At 31.7% G+C, this 22,955-nt stretch overlaps 4 protein-coding genes across 6 annotated transcripts; 1 reads left to right on the top strand and 3 right to left on the bottom strand.

The window, feature by feature from the left end:
• Positions 1 to 472: 472 nt before the first annotated feature.
• On the bottom strand, positions 473 to 2,797 carry LOC107908748 (uncharacterized). Its single transcript, XM_016836010.2, has 4 exons — positions 2,603 to 2,797; positions 2,438 to 2,515; positions 2,239 to 2,340; positions 473 to 704 (listed from the first exon to the last, which is right to left on the bottom strand). Exons 1-4 carry the CDS (start codon positions 2,603 to 2,605, stop codon positions 627 to 629), a joined length of 261 nt encoding a protein of 86 aa, XP_016691499.1. The 5' UTR covers positions 2,606 to 2,797; the 3' UTR covers positions 473 to 626.
• A 1,092-nt stretch (positions 2,798 to 3,889) lies between these two features.
• LOC107908749 (dual specificity phosphatase Cdc25) lies at positions 3,890 to 5,895 on the bottom strand. The gene is made up of 3 exons (XM_016836011.2): positions 5,642 to 5,895; positions 5,368 to 5,506; positions 3,890 to 4,315 (listed from the first exon to the last, which is right to left on the bottom strand). The coding sequence occupies exons 1-3, from the start codon at positions 5,722 to 5,724 to the stop codon at positions 4,145 to 4,147; spliced, it is 393 nt and encodes a 130-aa protein (XP_016691500.1). The 5' UTR covers positions 5,725 to 5,895; the 3' UTR covers positions 3,890 to 4,144.
• A 5,621-nt stretch (positions 5,896 to 11,516) lies between these two features.
• LOC107907698 (E3 ubiquitin-protein ligase RFWD3) lies at positions 11,517 to 16,348 on the top strand. Of its 3 annotated transcripts, none has more exons than XM_041100830.1 (13): positions 11,517 to 11,923; positions 12,247 to 12,322; positions 12,421 to 12,510; positions 12,599 to 12,643; positions 12,761 to 12,862; positions 13,446 to 13,536; positions 13,773 to 13,810; positions 14,321 to 14,431; positions 14,530 to 14,669; positions 14,753 to 14,792; positions 14,909 to 14,971; positions 15,046 to 15,236; positions 15,419 to 16,348. In XM_041100830.1, exons 1-13 carry the CDS (start codon positions 11,643 to 11,645, stop codon positions 15,903 to 15,905), a joined length of 1,755 nt encoding a protein of 584 aa, XP_040956764.1. In that variant the 5' UTR covers positions 11,517 to 11,642; the 3' UTR covers positions 15,906 to 16,348. The 3 variants fall into 3 exon arrangements, with proteins under 3 accessions (XP_040956764.1, XP_040956763.1, XP_040956765.1); XM_041100829.1 differs by having other exon boundaries at positions 11,521 to 11,923; positions 13,446 to 13,585; positions 13,738 to 13,810; XM_041100831.1 differs by having other exon boundaries at positions 11,560 to 11,923; positions 12,438 to 12,510; positions 13,446 to 13,585; positions 13,738 to 13,810.
• A 3,521-nt stretch (positions 16,349 to 19,869) lies between these two features.
• LOC107907700 (probable xyloglucan endotransglucosylase/hydrolase protein 32) lies at positions 19,870 to 21,733 on the bottom strand. Its single transcript, XM_041100832.1, has 4 exons — positions 21,376 to 21,733; positions 21,189 to 21,289; positions 20,872 to 21,089; positions 19,870 to 20,554 (listed from the first exon to the last, which is right to left on the bottom strand). Exons 1-4 carry the CDS (start codon positions 21,569 to 21,571, stop codon positions 20,185 to 20,187), a joined length of 885 nt encoding a protein of 294 aa, XP_040956766.1. The 5' UTR covers positions 21,572 to 21,733; the 3' UTR covers positions 19,870 to 20,184.
• Between the last annotated feature and the right edge of the window lie 1,222 nt (positions 21,734 to 22,955).

Consider the following 22,955-nt stretch of genomic DNA (forward strand, 5'->3'; position numbering starts at 1 on the left):
CTCTTATTTTAATTTTTCCATAAATACATAAAATTTTAATAAATATACATTTTTTAGGTAAATTTTTCACCTATGTCGTCATGATGATTAATGATTTATACTATAATATTAATATATTAGTAGTATTTTTTTTAAGATCAAAAGGAATATTATTTTCTATCATTATATTTTAATTATTTTTTTATCGTGCATAAAATAACTCGGTGGTGGAAGTACAAGGCTAAGATGCAGGATAAAAGAGCTTTTGGGCTAATGGACCAGGCAACAGATTGATTTTCTTCAATTGGACTGTCCTTAGGAAGGGGGATTACAAGGAAATATTTTCTTTGTAATCCACATTTTCTCACCGAGACTTCAATGCACACTTAACCTGGATAACTGATTCCATAACTTCCAAAGCTTAGCCTTAGATTATAAAAACATTTCCTACTGATCAGTCATCAACTTCCCATGCTTTACTATGTTTATGATATATGAAAAGACAGTAATTTTTTTCCTCTGGAAATCAACAAAATTCTTTTTTCTTTGTTCAGATAAAATCAACAAGCTTAAGAAGTTAATCTTCAAAAAGATCATACATTTATGCCTGGATTTTGTTCCATGGAACCCACTTACAAACTTCAGTATCAATCCTGCTTGTTATCTGTTACTCCCATTGGTTTTGAACTAGACTCTGGTACAGTAGGTTCAGTTTCTGGCCAAACCTGTCAAAATACCGGAAAATCATTACGAAATTGAAGATTATATAAACGCATCTAAACACTTTAAAATGTACAACTTGGAGAGGCCAGAGCCAGGACAGCAGCAACAACCACCAGCCAAAAATCAAACATGATTGTTTTCAGCTTTTGAGCAATAACTTGTATAGCAATATAAAGCATTTTGAAGTTGGCAGTTGCTGGATCTTTTGCACACAACATAAGCTTGCAGAGAAGCCCTGCCTACTAAAAATGCTACAAATAAAGATATTCTATTCGAGAATGATACAAAACCAACTCATGGAACTAAGACCAGTCCATACTGGCATGTCTCTCTTGCATAAAACACAAATAACACAAAGAGAATTAGATGTTACATACTCCATTTCTTTTTTTATTAAAAAGGAAAAAGACATTTCTCCTGCAATTGGACCTGAAACACTTTCCCAACTTTAACTAGCTTATGAAATCTTACATTCCTGCTACCTACCTACCAGTAAATTTGGCCACTCATGCTAAGTTATTATATAGTGATTCAAACAGTAATAAAAAATTGGAACGAAAGTAGACAAAGGAGAACAATAACTCAAGTAATAATAACCATTCAAAAAGGATATAGAGCTTGTTGAGTCAAAATTATATCAACAATCAATAAAACTCCCAATAACTCTACATGATCATAAAGAATCACCATCAGGGTCTCTCAAGTAGGGATATTTGGGGTTCGGGGAAAATAAGTTTTAGACCATTTTCAAAATTGGATCGTATCCTCAACACTTTTTAATCTATTGATAAGTGCTTATATCAAATAAAGCAAAAGAGATAAATAACAAAATTGTTAGTTAACTTATCTCTTCCCTCCTTTCCACTAAAAACTAGAAATTCTTTCCACTCATCTCCTTTCCACACTAACCAAATAAGGGGAGAAATAAATTGTTCAAAGCATAAAACCTCCATATTCAACTCAATGAAACTATAATAGATTGATGAACAGACGACCACTTAGGCAGCTCCTGTTCAGATTAAAATAACACTGAAGGACATTGCTCAAGTCATGGCCAGATTTGGTACTGAACGTTCTACATCTTTTAGTTTCCTTGTTGGAAATCTTTGGAATCCTTTATGCTTCTTTCACACAACAGAAGAAAAAACAAAAGTGTTTATAGTTATACTAATGCACATCATTAACCTATATCTTTTAATTGTAACATACTTGGGGTGACATGTTGGATATGGGTATGCTTAATTTTCTTTTTCTAAGTTATTCCAATCATGCCCTTATATCTATGTCTGAAAATGTGTTGGGATCTAAATGAAGAGTCGGCTAACATAGCATGTTATAATATAATTGGAATCTTCCAATTGCACATAAGAAAAACCCCTTACTAACCCTAACTAACAGTATTTCAACAAGTAATTATAATATACCAGCATAGATATTAAACCAGAATTAACTTTAGAGCAGCTTAGGATTAATTATTCAATTTTTTTTTTTGAAAAAGCACAAATTAATTTAAGCTGGCAATTAGTAATAACTCACTTTGCTAGAGTTTTCCGTTTTCGCAGGCGGCTTATACGGACACGCCGCAGGTGCCCTCTCCGGTTTCCGGTATTCCCATCCAAGAAGCCAGTAAACTTTACCCTAAACCCCACAAAAAAAATAAAGGAATTGATCGAAACAGAGGTTAATTAAAGTATATACTTAAAAAGAAGATAGTTTAAAGAATAAATAAATTTACCATGATGAAATAGAAGAGGAGAGGCAAAATATTGACGATCGGTACGAGGAAGAGTGGCAATAGGCAAGCTATACAAACCTGAAAATAATAGTAAAAGGATTTACAACTTTGGTCGAAGAATTATAGAAAATTAATTGAATTTGAAATGAAATTCTTAAAATTCACCATCTTTAAATTTTTCTCTTTTGGAAGATTTTGATTTTTTTTCGTGCTTCTTGAAATTGAGATGTAGTTTTCTAGTTTCGACGTTTATTCTATAATTTGGTTATATATAGGATTTCCACTGGATTAAAACGGGTTTTAGTAGGTAGTGAGATCCGGATAGAGGTACCGGATCCAATATACAAACAAACCAAAACTGAAGGTTAAAATGTGTTATAGGTTCTTGTACTCTTTCTAAATTTAGAATTTAGTCTTTATATTTTTATTTCCATAAATTTAATCTTTCTTTCTATTTTTCAAATTTCAAAACTCAGGTCCAATTATTAATACCGTTAATTTTTTTTGATGTGACATTTAAAAAAAACTCAATAGCAATGTAACTAAAAAAATAATGTTGTAATGAACTTAAATTTAACAAAATAATATTAACAATGCTAATAATTGGATTTGAATTCTGAAATATGAAAAATAGAGGGATTAAATTTTTAAATATAAAAGCTTCAGGACTAAATTGTAATTTTAAAAACAGTACAAAAACTTATGACATATTTTAACCAAAACTAAACTGATTTAACAATATATTTTAAAATATTTTTGAAAGGATAAAGAAAATGTGGTTTTATAAAGTATGATTTAAATTCTTAAGTAAGGAATTTAGTTCATAAATTGTAAATTAAGGATGATTAAAATCTAAAATTGTTTAGCATATTACCCTTCTTACTTTATTTTATTTTATTTTATTTGGGTAGAAGGTAAGATTCGTTATTTTAGATGAAAGATTTTATTGTTTAATTAACAAAATTTAAGATTATTTAAAATCATATTTTGCTAAATTATTTAATTATTATTTAAGCCTTTAATTAGATTAGTGTCACGAATCAATAAAAAATTCACTTAATTAAAAAATAACTAAAATATTTTTATAAAAGATTACTGTAGTGAGATTTAAGTCTAAAGTATCATGATTTCGTTTGGCTAGAAATGGGGGAGGAATTTATAAATGGGCTATTTTACTCAAACAAATTTTTAAAAAGTCAAAAGCCATTTTACTTTGAAAAACTTTAGATTAAGGTTGTTCACTTGTTTGTGTGTAAAAGAAATTGATTTGACCAAACCATTTTTAAATAACTTCTATTCAAGATTCAACCCTTATAGAGCCTATCAAGGTGAATATGTAGCTCGGATCATTGATCATGTCTAATTATAGGGAGAGTATTTTTTCTTTTTCATAGTTCAATTTGTTCATGCAATCACCTTTTAACTTCAGTAAATCGAATTCGAATCATAGTATTAATAACTTTTGGTTTTTATTCATAGTAACTATATAATGCATATTGTCCCAAACAGAAAGGGACAGTAACCAGCCATGCACCAAGTGTTAAAAGTGAAAACAAGCTTGGTAGAAACCAAACCCAGTAATATAGTATATCTCCATTAAACATTATCAATCAGAAGAGAGAATAACCGAAAAAATGGTTGGCACCAAGTAGATGATATATGTTTTTGCTTCCTTATCAGCCCGAATTAATTCTAATGGATGGTTGGTTATGCACTCTCGCCCTTGCAAGGGATGTCAGTGCAGCGACAAACAGGTCGTCCGGAAGCTTCCCAGCCATTGAAACCGCGCTCCAAAACCAAAATGTTCTTGATCCCAGTATCTTCCTTCAACTCCTCTAGATGATACGCTAACCTCCGTGCACAAGTTGGGCCACGAACCTGCAAAAGCATCATCACCAGGATATTCAGCATTTGTACAGATCTTCTTCCATGGAAAGGAACCATTATTATGTGAGAACAAAATATTTGAATGCATCATGTGGACTGGTTATGCATGTAAGCTTGCGATCTTATGCTGACATATGATGAATCACACTGATAGGATCAAAAGCATGGACCTAAGAATATATTATCTATTCAAAAGCAATTACAAATTGAAATCTATGAATGCTCAACTGTATGCAAGCAGGAGGAAGAGTACAAAAAGAACACTGTCAAAGAAACTGTGACGAAACTTATTACAAACAATGAAAAGAAACAGCTTAAGTTCGAGTATAGGCAATGCACCGAACCAAATATACTTCAGCCCCAAATAGGTATTTCGATTCTACCTTGATTCACACATCACTTTTATAGTCCATGCTGATGAACCTCCTGTTCACTCTACGTGGCTTCACTCAACACAAGACATACATTCCAGAAGGAATAGTGGTTATCTCATTCCAGACTAAAACATCAATCTAAAAATGACACCATCATCCGGAGGGAGGTAAGCACCACAGTAAACAATCTTAAATGTGGACTTGTAACTTTTAAGAGAGACCTAAGTCCAAGCTTCGGAATCAGAACAGGTAATTTTCAGTTGCAATAAACAGACTACCTGAATACACCTATATGAATTTCCCAATCTACCAAGGCATGCTGAAATACTGTTTGCCAGAAAAGTATAGCATAGGCCATTCTGTCATCCTTGCAATCTTCCCAAAGCACATGTTTTTGCTAGAGAAAGCTGATTTGTTGGGTAGATCCAGATGTTGCAATAGCTCTGTCTTTTATTATCTCGTGATATCTATGTTAACTAAGCTAGCTTTCAAATCTTAATCCACAAATACTTGAAACATCAACCCTAATTAACAATGAAAAAAGCCAAATATTGACTCTCAAAGCCAAAACTATCAATCTTGATCCATCAGAAAACAAAATAGAAATCAATAAAATAAGAGAGGTCAAACGGTGAAAACGCAGCAGAAGATGAAGAAGAAAGTAAGTACCTGGCTTAGAGCACAATGAAAAACAAGAGTATCTTTGCCTTTGACATCTTGGATAAGATTGGAGATCTTATCAGTGAAAGTGCCACTGGCATAGTGCAAAGACCCAGCTATATGCCCATCATAACTCCTTTCATCATCCCTTAAATTAATAAATTCCCACAGCAACAAACAAACCCAGATTGAGTATCTTCCCAAATAATCAACCGAAACAAAAAAATCTACATAAAAACGTGGAAATTAACCCAAATGAAAAAAGAGAGGTAGAGAACTGAACCTAACATCTATGATGGCGATATTCGGAAGGCGTTTAAGGGGAAGGAGTTGAGAGCCGGTAATGTAGGAGATGGTTTGAGCCATTCGCTTTGCCAGAATCTTTGCTCGGTTTCTTTGCTCTTTTTCTTGTCCGGACTGGAACAGAACCAAAGATTTGATTTTTCTTTTCTTTTCCTTTTTCTTTTTATTTCCTTTGAAGTGAAGAATCCGATCCTCTTCTTTAACTATGATTTGATCGTTGGATTTACTAGGCTGTGTTTGGCTGACTTTTTTTTCATTAATTTATTCTATTTTATTTTTTATTTTCATATAATTAATATACAAAAAATTTGAAAAACATTTCATCCAATATTTTTTTACTGGTTATTTAGTTAAAAAGAATACTTTATCCTTGTGTAAGAATTTTATATATTCAATTATAAATTATAAATATTAAAAGCAAAAAAGTTAAATATGTTATTTACCAACAAAAAAGTTAAATATTTTTTCAGATAAACTATCAAATAGTCACTTTTGTTTACCTTAAGTTACATTTTAGTCACTTATATTTGAAATGTTACGTTTTAGTTACTTACGTTAACGTGTTATAACATTTTAGTCATTCAGTCATTAATTATCGTTATTGATGTAACGGTAAACTGATGTAATGCGTTAAATCATCATTTCAAACAAAAATTTTAGGTTAAATTATATATTTGATCCCCATATTTTTTTTGTTTTAAGCAATTTTTTTTCTTTTTATGTTTTTAACTTTCTTTTTTTCTTTATTTTTCATTTTCTTTTGTTTTTCCCTCTGTTTCCCTCTATTCTTCATCTCTTTTAACGTAATTTTTCTATATTTTCTATTTGTTAAAACTTTTTTATGTTTATGAAAAAATAAAAGCTGAAAGCTAAAACCAAAATAAAACTTGATTCACATATTCTCATCCCACAATTATAAATCCTTATCGTCCATCATTGCTTTAACAAATCAATTTAGATCTCTCAATGACCTAGTCCATAAGCTCGCCTAACTCAAATACCTCACCAGTTGTAACTTATGACAGTCCACCCTCAATAAAGTTTTCCGAGCTCGTTCCCTTAACCTCCTAACCAACTCCACGGCCACTTTATCTAACTTACCTACAACAGTTTCAACCTCTTGAAACTATGTTGTTTCACGGATTCTTCAAACGAGCTCTACACTTTCAATGACTAAAACAACCACCATATGAAACTTACCCTCAACTTTACCCAAAACAGTTTAATTTCATGCTCCATTTCTCTCTTTGGTTCATCCATACTCAACTTCCAATCAAGCTTGCTTGAGAATATCCAAGAAGGTTTAGATCAATTTTCTCGTATGCTTAATTTTATTCGTCAAAAATAAAAATAAAGGAAATGAATAATCTACACATTTTTGTAAAAGTTTGGAAATGGAAAATTTTGTTTTGAATATAAATAATTCAATTTATGGTTAGATTTGATTAAGGATATGAATTTTTTTATTGATTAGTTAGATCCAATTTTAGTTTCAAAATTAGGTTATATTCAAATCGAGATTTGATTAAAAATGATTGATATTCGGTTTTCAGTGAAATTCAATTTAGGAATCATGTGAAAGAAACAATGACTTGATTTATTTGGTGAATAAATATTATGTTTTTTGTTGTAACACCCCTAACCCACCTCCGTCTCTGGAATAGGGTTTCAGAGCATTACCAATAAAACAGACATAATTTCAAGCATATCATATCATATAATGTTCAAGTCAAAACAAATCAAACTCATACATATTGTCCCTTATTCGAGCCCTCGAGGCCCAAAATACATGTTAGAAACAAGTCGGGACTAATTCGAAAACTCAGAGAATTTTTCAAAAAATATTAAGAATTTTCAAAGCTGCAGGGTTCACACGGTCAAGAGACACACCCGTGTCTCAGGCCGTGTGGGTATTTGAAATAGGGACACATGGTCGTATCCCAACCCGTGTCTATACCCATGTAACTCTCTGACTTAGGTCACACGGTCAAGCCACATGCCCGTGTGCCAGACCATGTGCCCTTTTGAAATGGTCTCGCATGCCCGTGTGCTAGCTGTGTGTCTCACACGGTTCAGTCACAGGTCCGTGTGTCTGGCCATGTAGACTCAAAATGTACCTTAAATAGCAAGTTTACCATTCCCTGCAAGCTTGGACAATAAACAACTCAAAAATTATTAATTTAACCAATTCAAAACACGATAAAACACATCCAAAACATGTCAAAACAATCATCCTAGGTGCCTAACCTATGTACCCTCATTGTTACCACAATTATATCAACAAATCATATGATCAAAGTATCATTCAAGTCCAAATTATAAACATACCTAATTTAATCCATTTTACCTAACTTATGAACACTTAAACACCAAATTAACATGCCATAATAAAACTTCAAAAACAACACATGTATATATATACATCAAACCAATATTAAACTTATAACCTCATTTACATTCAATCCACAAAATAACTATTAATTAGACACCTTAGGTACATGCCGATACAAAAAGATAAACATCACCATGTTTGAGTTCGGGACCGTTGTTGGATACTGAATCGACGATTAAAATTGAGTACCTAACCTGCGCACGGAAAACAAAACCATACGCTGAGTAAAAACTCAGTGGTATTTCTATAATCTGAATATTTAAAGATAATAAATTACAAATATACGATTGCAATATAAACACATATTAATGTTTAATTATTACAACAACCATATCATATTTCATTTGTTTCACAAATATCTCAATTCACATACTTGCTATATAAATAGCTTTTCACAATTTATTTCACACTTCATTATACAATTGCATTATCCATTCCATATTCATTTCATGAGTATATAACTCATATATTCCATATATTCGCAACATATTTCACATTCTATTTTCAATTCACTATTTCACTTCCATTTCTCATACCATGCCCTTTCAATATCAATCATAAAACTTTACTATTCATTTACCCCTATTAACACGAGTCGGACTCAGACGGATACGCGGATCCAACCAAAACACACCAGTTTGGCACTCAATGCCTCATTGGATAATTCGAAGTGATAATTTGACACCCAGTGTCTCATCGAATTAATCCGAAGTAGTAAATTGACACCTAATGTCTCATCGACTCGAAGTCGAAGAAATTCCTGAACTCTTCCAATCCTATGGCATGCCATTTATATCCGACTCAGCCCGATACAATTAATAGAATTTAATTTCACATTTTAAAACAATCAATATCCAATATCAAATTTTCATATAATCACATATACATATCAATTCAATTCAATATCAAAATGCCAAATACTCACCTCAATCACTTACCATAAATATTTAATTAAAATATAACAATTAATAACTAAGTTCGTATTATAGAAATACAAACCGGAAATTCCAAGTTAGTCCTCGTCGACTTTATATTTCCCTTTTTAGTTGAGGATTCTGGTACGACGTAGCTACGAAATTAAAATAATTAAAACTCATCAATACAACGTAATTCAATTTCATATTGAATATTTTAATTTTTACTCAATATTTGCCTAAATTTCAATTTAGTCCCTAAACCAAGGCTAACTTTATTTTTTCTTCACAATTAATCTTATATTTTCATACAAATTCTACTTTAAACTAAATTTAACTCCCTATTTTCACATAAATTCCTAAATTTTTTATTTTTTCATAATTTAGTCCCTATTACACAAAATTTACTATCTGTTCTACAATTTAATCCTTTTTCATTTTTAACTTAAAAATCTATCAATTTAATCCCTAATACTAAAATTATTCAATATAGACAACACTTAAAAACTCAATAATTTCTAAAATTTTGACTTGGGTCAGGTAATATTTAACACCGAGATTCCAAAAATATAAGAATTACAAGAAAAATAAACTAAATAAACTAATTAATTGAACTTGAAACTTTGAAACCCTTAACTTAGCCTTGTCTTTCTCCTTTCTCCTTTCTTTCTTTCCCTTTTTCTTTTTCTTTCCTCTTTCTTTTCTGTTTCGTTTTTGCTTTGTCTCTTTTTCTATTTCTTTATCTTTATCTTTATCTTATTTATTCATTATTTATTTATTTGTTTTATTATAATATAATATAATATAATATAATATAATATATATACTTAATTATTAAAGTAAATATATTATAATATATATTTTCCTTTTTAGTTGAGGATTCTGATACGACGTAGCTACGGAATTAAAATAATTAAAATTCATCAATACAACATAATTCAATTTCATATTGAATATTTTAATTTTTACTCAATATTTTCTTAAATTTCAATTTAGTCCCTAAACCGAGACTAACTTTATTTCTTCACAATTAATCTTATATTTTCATACAAATTCTACTTTAAACTAAATTTAACTTCCTATTTTCACATAAATTCCTAAATTTTTTATTTTTTCATAATTTAGTCCCTATCACACAAAAATTATTATCTGTTCTACAATTTAATCCTTTTTCATTTCTAGCTTAAAAATCTATCAATTTAATCCCTAATACTAAAATTATTCAATATAGACAACACTTAAAAACTCAATAATTTCTAAAATTTTGACTTGGATCAAGTAATATTTAACACCGAAATTCCAAAAACATAAAAATTACAAGAAAAATAAACTAAATTGACTAACTAATTAAACTTGAAACTTTGAAACCCCTAACCTAGCCTTGTCTTTCTCCTTTCTTTCTTTCCCTTTTTCTTTTTCTTTCCTTTTTCTTTTCTGTTTCGTTTTTGCTTTGTCTCTTTTTCTATTTATTTTTCTTTATCTTTTTCTTATTTATTCATTCTTTATTTATTTGTTTTATTATAATATAATATAATATATATACTTAATTATCAAGGTAAATGTATTATAATATATATTTTAACTTAAAATTTTATAATAATTTCATCCTTATGCCGCCTCATTTAATGCCAATGGCATAATTCCTTCTTTAGTCCCTTTAATTTTTCTTTAATCTATAATTCAACTTTTACCTTATATGCAATTTAATCCTTTTACCTAATTACTCTTAATTCATGTAAATTTACCTAACCAAAATCTAATTAACCTCACAACTAACTTCATAAATATTTTTAATAAATATTTACGAATCCAATTTACAAAAACGGAGTCTCGAAAATACACTTTTTGACACCCGTGACTATCGGGTCATTTCATTTGTAGTGAAGAATATGAGAATAGATAAAAATAAAGAGGAAGAATAAAAGGAAAATAGAAAAAAAGAAAAAAATAAATTGTTAAAAAAATAAAATTATAGGGACTAGTTTTAACAAACGGAAAATAAAAAAATACATTAAAAGAAATGGAGAAGGGAGGAGAACAGAGTGAGAAGGAGAAGATAACGAAAAAAAAGAAGTTCAAAGAACATAAAAGAAAAATATTAAATTGCTCAAAATGAAAAAATATATAGGAACAAATGTATAATTTAACTTAAAATTTTCATTTAAAATGATGATTTAACGTGCCACATCAGCTTATTGTTACACCATTAACGGCAATTAACACCAAGTGACTAAAATGTTTGTCACTGTTAAAATGTTGTAACATTTTAGTTACTGAGTGTTAATTGCCATTAATGGTGTACGGTAGGCTGACGTAGCACGTTAAATCATCATTTTAAATGAAAAGTTTAGGTTAAATTATAAAATTGGTTCATATATATTTTTTCCATTAAATAAAACTGAAAATTTTAGTCAGCTTACTGTTAAAGTGTTGTAAGATTTCAAATATAAGTGACTAAAATATAACATTAGACAAACAAAAGTGACTATTTTGATAGTTTATCTAATATTTTTCCATTAAATAAAACCGAAAATTGCACTCACCGACTGACTCAATATAATTCTTTTTTTTTTTCCTTCTAACATCTCCCTCCAAAAAAAAACCTCTCCAATAAACGGGAAAAAGGGGGAAAAACCAATCTTTGTTTAGTCCTTCAACAGAATCCTAAATCTCAAATGCCAAACCCTAGTGACTACATCGCACTCGGTTCACAATTAGAAGAAGATTCCGAAGAAACCGAAGAAGAACAAGAAGAAGAATGGTTTATTCCGGTGATGGAGTCTCCCTGGGTTTTGGCCGAAAAAGAAAGCAAAAATGGAGAAGCTACGGTGTGTTCCAATGCGGGAGAGAGTGGGGAAAATTCTCAAGGGAACGAATGGAATCGTGGGGACATCGATGGGTTGTTTTGCCCTATCTGTATGGAAGCTTGGACTACAACCGGTGACCATCACGTCTGGTCCGTGCATTTTACAATTCGTCTTGGAATTCTAGGGATTTTAATTGAAATTAGTTTCGGTTTTCCTTTGTTCGCGCCAAATTATGAGTTCCTTGGTTTATTATTAATATTTTATATAATTAAAGATAAAAAAAATTAACTTTTTTGGATAGGAAATGATAACTGAACATGTACTAAGCATTTAGCTTATGTATAATTGAAGATTTTATTGTTGTATGTGTTCTACTTTCTACTAATGTTAATGATGGGTTATTTATTTATTTTTAATGTGAAATTTTGGCTCACTAGATATGCTTATCAATCGTCCAACTGCTTGGCTGTAGTTGTCTTCCTTGTGGGCATATATTTGGTTTTTCGTGCATCCGAAAATGGCTACAACAACAAGGAACTACAAAAAAGGTTCATTTCATCATCAAACCATGTTATAGTTTCCAATTCTCTATGGCTGGTCGTATATGTATCTGACATTCTTGTTTATGTCATCTTGCTTTCTTAAGTGTCCTCAATGTAACAGGAAATGTACATTAAAAGATGTAAGAAAATTGTTTGCTTCACGGGTTGTTGCTATTGATGGAGAATCACAAAAGGTCATACTAAAATTCCAGAGAATTGATAAAGTATATGAAGAAATATTGAAGAAGTGTAATGTTAACGATGTATCCTTATTTTATGCAGAGAATTCAATCTCTTGAAGCTAAGTGCATCTCTCTTGACAAGAAGGTAAGACTTCTTAGTGGAAAAAGAAGAAAGAAAAATGCCTTCAACTTGGTATTTTTTTGTAATAATCAGCTCTGTGAAACTTTCTGATATTCTGCAAAATGAAAAAAAAAATTGTAGAATGCTGTTCTAATTAAAAAAGAAGCTGAATGGAAAAAGAAAGAAGCTGAATGGAAAAAGAGAGAAGCTTTGTTGCAACGAGAACTTCACCAGCTTAAAGAGGTATGCTGATCGTAAATGTTTTTGTTTTTTGTTGTTTCTTTATATGGTTTCTTAAAGCTACCATGTCCTATTGAATTTGTTTATTAAGTACTTTTTCACTGTGTACAATGAATGTTAGTTGTCCCTGTTAAATATTTGATGAGCGTCTTAGTTGTTGCAGTTTTATTACTTAATTTGTTGCTTGTTGAGTTTTCCACTTCTCCGGTACTTTCTTTTGTGCCCAGTTTTATGCAGTAGTGTTAGGTGCTTAAGTTTGAGCTTGCCTCATTTGTCTTGAAAGCAATGTAATCTCACATTTGCAGGATCTAGTGCAGTCAGTTATATGCATGTTTGTTATGGCGACCAATGTTGTGTGTGGTTCAGAGTTTGAGGAAATATTATTTGGTGTAGTATAGATTTTGAGATCTCTAACCTTATTAAGTAATTGGTTTTCAGTTCTTGTTCTCCAATTAGAGATAAAAGTTTGGAAGGCCTGAACTCTATTTGGGTGCTTGATACGTATAAATTACACTTTCTGCAGGTTGTCCTGTTTCTTAAAATAATAATAACAGTTTTTTGTTATTTTAACTTTTTGACTTTGCAGAAAACAATTTATTTGGAGCACTTGTTAGATGTGAAGCCTAGGACATTGGGACATCCACCTTCAATGGGAGGCTATTGTGTTCCATCTCTTGGTAGTCCTTTTTCTGCCATTCCTTTGAGGAAGAGATGTATTCTCATAGGGTTAATGATCTTTATCTTCTAGTCCTTAACAATGAGATTATTAAATCATCTTCGGTAGAAACTTCTATGCATGAAGTACGAGGATTGGTGCTTTTTCCATTTTCTTAAAGGCTAGCATCTTTGGTTTTTTCTTTTCATTATTTCTGGTACAGTGTTCACTTACTCATCATGTTGTGCCAAAACCTAGGCTCAGAGTTCAATGAGCAAGGTCCTTTCATATTGCAGGTATTACTCTTTCCCTTTTTTGCATTCCTGTTTCTCTTGACAACTCACTTAAATGTGTGTGGCATTAGCTTATGTATGAAATGCCAATTGAAGTTCTCTTGAAGTTACAAACAGTTTATTTTCATGGTTATGTGTGAACTTCATTGCATTTAGCATTACTTGGATGTTGCCCTTTCTGAATTTTCTGTGCTGTCCTCAAAAGTTCTCAAAATAAATTTATTTCATTTAACTTGTTTCTATCTATAATTTGCAACGTCTATTTCACACTCACTTTTTTAAGGACTTAAATATTAGAAACATTTATCTGAATAAGATGGTGTTGGAAATAAAAATATAAAGTCTGCTTTGTCTCTTAAAATGTTTCATTGTAATCTTGTTTGTTGTGTGGTTATAACATGGACTCTTTTTCATGATATTTAACATCTTACTTTGTGCACAGTTGACTGTAACTTCCCGAAGCAATTTTTTTCTTCTCTTGTTAAATATACCTTCATTGTTTTGATCCTGCAGAAGGAGCTTGGGGTGGATGGTGCACGGCTATTTGATATAGATGCTTCAAGCAAAATTATATTAATGACACGGAGATTGCAAGGGTTGGGCGGAATGCATGTCCTTACCAAAGTAAAGTTTCTGAGCTTCAACATGAAATGTGACTATTATCATGACCTGCGGTTTCCGCAAAGAATACTCTTATAGAATTTCTAAACATGGGTTTGCAGATGAGCTTGGTAGCTCCATATACGAGACAAGACATTTCATTGCCGACTGGCTCTAAAGCTGTAAGGGATCTGCACATTTGCCCCTCTGATGGTAGCTTGTCACTTTTTGCTTCCTTAGGAAAGAAATTATCAGTTCTCAGGTAGCACCATTCTCAGATTGAATATTCATCTGACTTGTTCCTAGTATTTCTCTTAATTGATTTGATCTTTCATGTTGTTGCAGCACAAAGATTAACAATTTTATCCTTGCCTATGATCTACCGGTAAAATTTCCTGTCAGCTATAACTTCATTTACTTATTAGGTTGAGAATTCTTCTGATTCTTTTATATTCTTTCCACTAATGGAGATTCTTTGTAGTACTGACATTCGACTTTCAGGCTCCTGCTTGGTCATGTTCGTGGGATCTCAACGGTTCCCATCAAATATATGCTGGACTTCAGGTTTCAACAATGAGCTTGGTTTCTTCTCCAGATAAATCTGGGTCATTGAACTAATCTTTAAAAGTTCTATGCAGAATGGTTCGCTTGTGGTGTTTGACATGCGCCAAACTGCGAGGCCTTTGGAATTTGTTAATGGGCTGACAAGCAACCCAGTTCATACCATATATTCTTTACATAATTCAACCCTTCCTTCAGGTGTTACAGCCGTTTTGTCAGCATCATCCGCTGGCATTTGTCAGTGGAACTTTGGTGGATCTGAGGAAAGGTAAGTTTTTATCATTTAATAAGAAATGTAGCTTATGCTTCTTGTGTGAATTATCAGAACCTTACCAAAGTGTTAGTTCCTTGTGGTTAACAATGTTTAGGGCCCAAGCATAGATGACTTCTGTTAGTTGATTACTCTAATTTATAGGCTGTCTAAGAAACTTTTGGTAAACTCTTTTGAAGGCAACCTGTTGTTTTGGAGACTGGCAATCAAGGAGCGTGTATATCTCTTGCTTATTGTCCTAGCAGTGATGACATAATTGCTTCATTTCGCCCAAGAATTGACAATTCTAATGAAATGGCATATTCTCAACACTTACTGACTCCTGCTATTGGGCAAGGGGTTCAGGGTTCCCATGTTCATTTGAAGAGATTCGGAAGCAATTGCTATCAGAAGTTGGCTGTTACATGCGCCAATGTCAATGATGTTCGGTTACCAAGATCTGCAGTTATGAACATAGAGAGTCATGGGTGTTTGTTTGCATCAGGGGATGAACTTAGAGGTGAACTGGTCTTGCAAGAGTTGCCATCTTTTACTGTTATTCAGCATCTTAAATTGCGAAAGCAGCCTATTTATGATGTAAAGTATGTGCATGATGTGGATGGAGGTTTGCTAGGTTGTTTATGTGATGATATATTGCAACTTTACGGTAATCATGCTCTAAAATAGATTTGGATGGCAACTAGGAATCTGTCGGAAGGAATTCCATTTCTAAGGATGAAGATCGTGAAATATATATATCTACCTAAGGCCATCTGATGGTTAAGAGTTATTGCAATGATTTTTGTTGATATTATACACCTGCCTTGAACATGATTGCAGGTTTCTGATTGTTTCCAGAGGCGATCGTCCCACATAGTAATAGGGTTTTAATCTCAGTTTTTTAGTAGCTTTTCTACTTTATTATTAATAATTCTTTTCCCCATTTAGCAAGGGGGGGGGGGCATTCTTTTTTGTCAGCTCCACTTGCTGCTTATATTGTATCATAGTTACTGGTTTGCGAACTACTTAGATGATTTAGTTAATTGTATCCCACCTAAGAGTTGCATAATCTTGTTATATATGTACACGTGTGTGTCTTTGAATATTGACAATGGAAAGGGTTGGTGTCATCTATAGATGTTTTATCCTTGGGAGTAGAATCAGAAAACTTAATACGGAGTGAATGGGGTAATTTTGAAATTCCGGTATATGATCCTCCTGAGTCTGATGCAAAATGATACGGTACTTTTGAACGATTCTTGGGAGGCCATCATCATTGATCCTTACAAGCTAGAGCTTGAAAAGAAAAAGAAAAAAAGGAACCATAATGAAATAAAATTATTACGAAACGCCAGAAGAAGAAAGGCCCAGACCAAAAGTAGATTTGGACTTTTGCTTGATTGCATATTTTTGGATTTTGAAAAAGAAACATTGTAGCCATTTTCATTCCCAACAGTAGTATGTTGTAAAGCTCCTCCCCAACGACCCCATTCTTTTTCATTCTTCCATTTAGCAATTGTTTGAATTATTGTTTGCCCAAAGCATCTCTAATTTCATTCACTATGTCGGCAGCTGCTATTATTCAAGTGTTAGTGTCACGCCTGTTTAAGATTCTTTGCTAGGTCACCTTTCTTGATTAGAAAGAGAGTTGAAAACTTTATTGAACCAAATGCTCAAAACCCACCATTACAACCCTTGAAACAAAGGTTTACTAGATTTGAAATTCGACTATCCTTTAACTGCAAGTTTCAGAAAGAAGAAACAAAGAATGATAACAAGGCAAGCAATGAGACAAGTGCTTTTGGGAGTTGCAGTTAAGCAGGAACAAACTATGGAGCGCACACTACTTTCCCAATCCAATGAAATGGATAAGTAGAGAAAACAAATACTCAGGTTAAAGAACTAAAAGCTTGGGGTTGGGTATCACTTGTCACTCTTAACTTTTTATCATGTGCACCTGCATTATTACTACTAGTATGTTTTCTGCTGGGAATTTTTTTTTTCCTTTAATCAACTTCTTGGATACCACATGGCTCATTGAGTGGTTCTTTGGGTGGGCGCCGTATGAATGATCCTCATCCATTTTCCCTCAATTATATAAATGATCACCTACTTATTATTAGCGTGTTGATGTTTTAGTCATTTAGGATTAAAATATCTATTTTAATCACTAATTCTATCAAAATTTAATATTTTATCACTCACTTTTTTTCATTGATATAATAATAAATTTAGTCCTTTAATGTTTATAGGTTCTATCAATTTGATCCTAATTCTAAATAGTTCAACAAATTTAACCCTCAACTTTACACATTATATCAATTTAGCCTTGATTATTAAAAATTCAAAATTAAAAAAAAGCTGTAAAATATAAGAAAATTACAAGCTCATTTTTCGATGAAAATACATTTAAAATTATAAAAAATATATTTTTCTCATTTTATAACATGATCTTTATTTATTAAAATAATAATTTTATAAATAAAATAATTTAAGGGAAAAAGTCATGAAAAAGGCTAAAGTAGATTCAATTTTTTTTTCAACGTTAATGACCACAAACTACAGCCTAAAGTCAAAAAGTGTAAGAATTTATGTTTTTAGGGTGTTGCCTAGAACAAGTTTGTTGTATTTGAGGTTGTGTTTGAAGGTGGGCATGATTGGGGGTGTATATGTGAGGTTGAGGTCTTGGAGACCCAATAGATGGAAGGTCATGACGGTAGCTCCACAATTGATTCTTAGTATGATGGCATGATGACAGAGGATGTGAAAATCGAGGAATTCGGTGTAAGGGTTATTGGTGTCAGTGTTTATAGAGAAGGTAGTGCCTAACACTTGACAAGTTGGCGAAAACTAAGGAACAAGACCAAACTTATAATAAATAAATTTTTAATTATAAAATAAAACTAAAAAAAGAAAAGGAAAAGTTCAAATCCAATTTAAGTTTTGTTTGGGAGTTTTAAAATAAATTATTTTATTTATAAAATTATTATTTTAATAAATAAATTTCATGTAAGAAAAAGAGAAAAAATGTATTAATTTATTTATAATTTATAATTTTGTATGAGTTTTTACAACTTTGTATGTATTTTTATAAAATCTTATGCATTTTTATCGAAAATGACCATTAAAATCATTTTTAATTTTTTTTAGTTTTAGGTTTTTAAGAAGTAAGACTAAATTGACATAATGTGTAAAGTTGAGAGTTATATTTGTTGCTGTTTTTAGAATTAGGACCAAATCGATAGAATCTGTAAATATTAGAGGGTTAAATTTGTTATTATGTCAATAAAAATGACTACATTAGCACTCCTTTAGTGATTTAACGAAAAACTGACGAAAATATTAATTTTCAATTATATTAGTGACTAAAATAGAAACACACAAATAGTTGGATGACTATGTATATAGTTTACCCAAGTTCTTTTTAACCCACTTTCGTTGCTAAACGTTATCAAACATTTCCAGTTCAATTTCTAACATTATCAAATATTCTGGTTTAATTTTTTGGATGTTAAAAAAAATTGATTCACATATCTAACCAATCATCATTTGTCATGTGTTATACACAAATGTTGCAATGGCATCATCATCCCAAAAAACTTAAAAAGCATTTAAAACTATTTTTTTAAAAAATACAAAATATAAAAGTTATATAAATTTAAAATTTTAAATATATGTTAGAATTTTTTAAAAAAATTTGTAAAGAAATAATATAAACTATAAAAAAAATTGAAATTGTAAAAAACCGTAAAATTTATTGAAATTTTTTAAAAAATAATAAAAGTTATTGTATATTGGAATAAAGTATACCTTCTCTAAGATTTTATATAAATTTGTATTTAATTAAAAGTACAACCAACTTTATAAAAATTATATTTTAAAAATATTTTAATAAAAAATAATCATTTTTATATCAAATTTTTAATGTTTACATGTTTCTAGCAACATAATAATTTGACTCGATTCCTTATTTAATGTCTAGAGTAAGCTTCATTCATTTATTATTGTACACATGCTCTCTTTGTTTTGTACCAAAGTTCTAATCAAACACTAGACAATAGAGGTGGATGTAGGGAGAATGGTGACAAATTTAGATACTTAATTTGTAATTATGGCAATATTAAAGATTAAAAAAATTGAAATAAAATATTTTAAGGCAATATGTTAATATTTAGATATTCACTTCACATTTTAAAAAAAAATCATTTACAAATTTAAAATATGGGTCAAGAGACAAATCAGGACACTAAAAATTATTATTATTTATTATTTAAATAACTTGAAAAAAAAATTATCTAAAATTGTCACCTATCAATTATAAAATAATTATTGTAGGTGATATCATTTCAAAAGGCAACAATCTTAGTAAATATGATTTACAAAATTTTAAAAATATGAAAATTTTTAATTTTTAGTAAATTTATATATTTTTTGTTTTTTCAAATAATAGCATGGTGGCATTGTATGATTGGGTTGAACATTACAACCATTAGATTTTAATGTTCAAAGACTGTAAACGTATAATATCGCTAGGGATTGAAGTGAGAAAAGAAAATTAGAGCTAAAGCCAGAAAAACAATGTACTTTAGAAATTGATGTCTACATTAAGTCAATTTTTTATATTAAAGGAATGAAAATGACAAAAAAAAAATAGATAACTTGGGCTTTTATTAAGAAATGATTAATGAAACAACACACTGAAACTCCCATGACCCCATTCTCCCATTTCGTTGATTCTTCCCCCTCCCTTTGTATTATTTTTCCAATCTGATTTACACCAAGAGAGCAACCACAAAACAAAAAATACAGTAAATTTTCGTCTTTTCCTCTTCCGGAGACTTCCATCGGTATTGGTGGAAAGTGGGATCCATCTCAAAGACACCCAGAAAACAAGTGGACAGATTGTAAATTTTTTTCACATGGAGAAGTAAAAATAAATTATCGATTGAACCGTTATTAAGTTCATTCACTTGCTCCAACACTCTGGGGTCAAGGCATGGTTCCTTTTGGGGTCCTTGCAATAGTTATACACCATATGGTATCTTTGAACCCATCTCATTGCTCTACGTTGCTGCCTTGTTAGCCCGCCGGACCGGAAAGGCGAGGCAGAGACTGGGCGGCACCAAGCTGGCGCATAGGCAGTGCAACCCCCTGCTTTGAAGTTGGTGTACTTTGCAACAAATGGTTGGTATCTGTAATCAGCTTTGTATTTCCCATCTTCAGTAGCCCATGATGAGGCATCCCATATTGAACCATACACCCACATTGGCCTTAGAGGAAATGTTGCAGCACTCTTCCTTGGATACCTCCTTATAGGCACATCATCTACTAAGAATCTGATATAAATTATCAGATAAATCAATAAATGGAATAAATTCGAATGGTCATTTTGAGAAAAGGAAATCACCAAAATGTTCACTTTTCAAGTTCTAAATTATTAAATCTGAAAAAGGCAACAATACTTTACAACAAATGGAGACAATCCACATCCTCCCCACCATCAATTCTCAGGATACTTATTATAGTTATCCTATTATTAGACATTATAATATGGCTGTCAATCCTTATTTTTAATATTAATTCAGGGAGTTTATAAGGTCTACTTTCCATAACCAATATTATCAGCATTGATTGATTTTCTGTATATACTTACATGATCTCCCTAGGGCTCCAAAGAATGGCATAGTGGTGAAAGTCTTTAGTTGGATCAAACCAAAGATGGAACTTCATTTCCCTTCCAATGATTTTGCCATCCCCACTCCCTCTGATATACACATTGGTCTGTAAAGTGTAAGGCTTCCCAAATGTAGTTCCAAGGAACTCTATATCCACTTCATCATGGAATCCTGGATGAGCTTCATTGTTTGATAGCTGCCATTTTTAATGATCATTTCTTTGATTTCCAATTTAGAAAACAGTGCATTAAGAAAGAATTGAAGTTAGAAATTATGGTTTCGTTCAATTTCTCACATAGAAAGCTGTTATGACTCCTGCAGTGTACCCAGGTTGGACTTTAATAGAGGCTCCAAAGTAACCAGAACGAAATGGCTTCACTGACTTGAATCCACTTCCTGAAAACCAAATTCAAAGCAATCACATAAGGAACAAAAATAAAGATGAGATTGATTAATATAAGGTAATATAACAAAGTAAAGACCTGAAGTTCTATCAAGCCAGATTGTTAATGCATGTTGATCTAGACTTTGATGACCAGGACCCCAAAGATTTCTAAACCCACTGTAAAAGCTCATAGGCCTAAATTTAGAGCTAGGCCAGTAACCAGGAGAAGGTGGCCACCCAGCATTGGCTGAAGGAAACAAGAGAATGAGAAGAAAGGAGAGGAAGACAGCCATAGTGAAGTGAAGTGAAGTGAAGTGGAGAGGGAAAGCCAAGATGAAAACAATAAGTTGCTGGGGAAAAGTGGAATGATTGGGAGTGTATAAACGCTGGGGGGGGTGTTGATTTGTGACTTGTGAGAGAGAGAAAGCAACGGGACAAGGTGTAAATGAAGGAAGAGTATGGCATCGGCAGTACAGTTTGATTAATTATTAACCCCCCCACCAAAAAAAAAAAAAAACAAAAAAGAAGCAAGAAGATAGCGGGTCCCCATTGGGACAGGAAGGAAGGTAATGAAAGGGTTAACTTAACAGTAAAATTTCTCATACGCAGTATGGATAAAAGTAATTTAATCTTATATGGACAAGCACCGAAACCAACATAAGAATTCCTGATTGGGATAAAATAAAGGTGTAGTTGAAGAAATTAAAGTCCCTTCGTAACAATTACAAAGTACATACAAACTAATTTCCATCCCATTCCTTGTTTGCTTTGGCTTTACATGGGTGGAAAAAAGCTAAGAAAAGAAGATGAGATGCAGAACTGGGTAGATGAGGGTATCTCTTAAATGTGCTTTTATTCCCCTGTTTCCAACAGGATCTCACTTGTACTATTAGTCCCTCTCATTTTTTTTTTCTCATTGAAAGCTACATGTACCTCTGTCTCCTCATTGTTATATAAACTCAAATGGCTTGTGTGTGTGTGTTTTAACCATTCCTTAGCTGAAGAAGGTTTTCAGTGTGGGTCACCTTCTGATTTGGAGTAAAATATGTGAGCCAAAATGTGTGAGTGAATGGTGCTTTTGTTTAAGCATCTGAAAACTGATTAAATGTAAGTGGGTCATCAGCTATCTTATCTGGGGCCCTGTGTTAGATTCTGATTAAACATATTACTGATTGATCATTCAGATGCTATTATTTCTGAAAATTTCTGGTTGGTTTCTTCAAATAAGCATATACATAATAATATCAGTAAGTTTATTACAATGAAATAGATAGATAAAATCAGATCCATCCTTTCTTCTAGACATGTCTTTTTCCTGCAATTCCTCATGTTATTATATGTTTATGCCATTGAAAAATACAGCAACTGACTATACTGATACATAATGGCGCTGTTTTCTGATACTCCTATAATGTCTTTTTTTTTCCTTATCATTTTTTGTGTTATTCAATATTTGATGAAGAAAGACCGAAAGAATCTTGAACTTTTTCTTTTTCCATTTTTATGACAATTAGTAACTAAATTGGATGGGTAAAATCGGGATCTCAAGTACATTGTTGTATCCTAGAGGTGATCATGGGCCGGGTCGGGTCGGGGTCGGGCTGGGTCCAAACAAAATTTAGGCTCATTTTTTAGGTCCGTACCCGACCCGGCCTAAAATACGGGCCTAAAAATTTG

This window comes from Gossypium hirsutum, chromosome D09, assembly GCF_007990345.1.
Source record: "Gossypium hirsutum isolate 1008001.06 chromosome D09, Gossypium_hirsutum_v2.1, whole genome shotgun sequence".
NCBI classification, from domain to species: domain Eukaryota; kingdom Viridiplantae; phylum Streptophyta; class Magnoliopsida; order Malvales; family Malvaceae; genus Gossypium; species Gossypium hirsutum.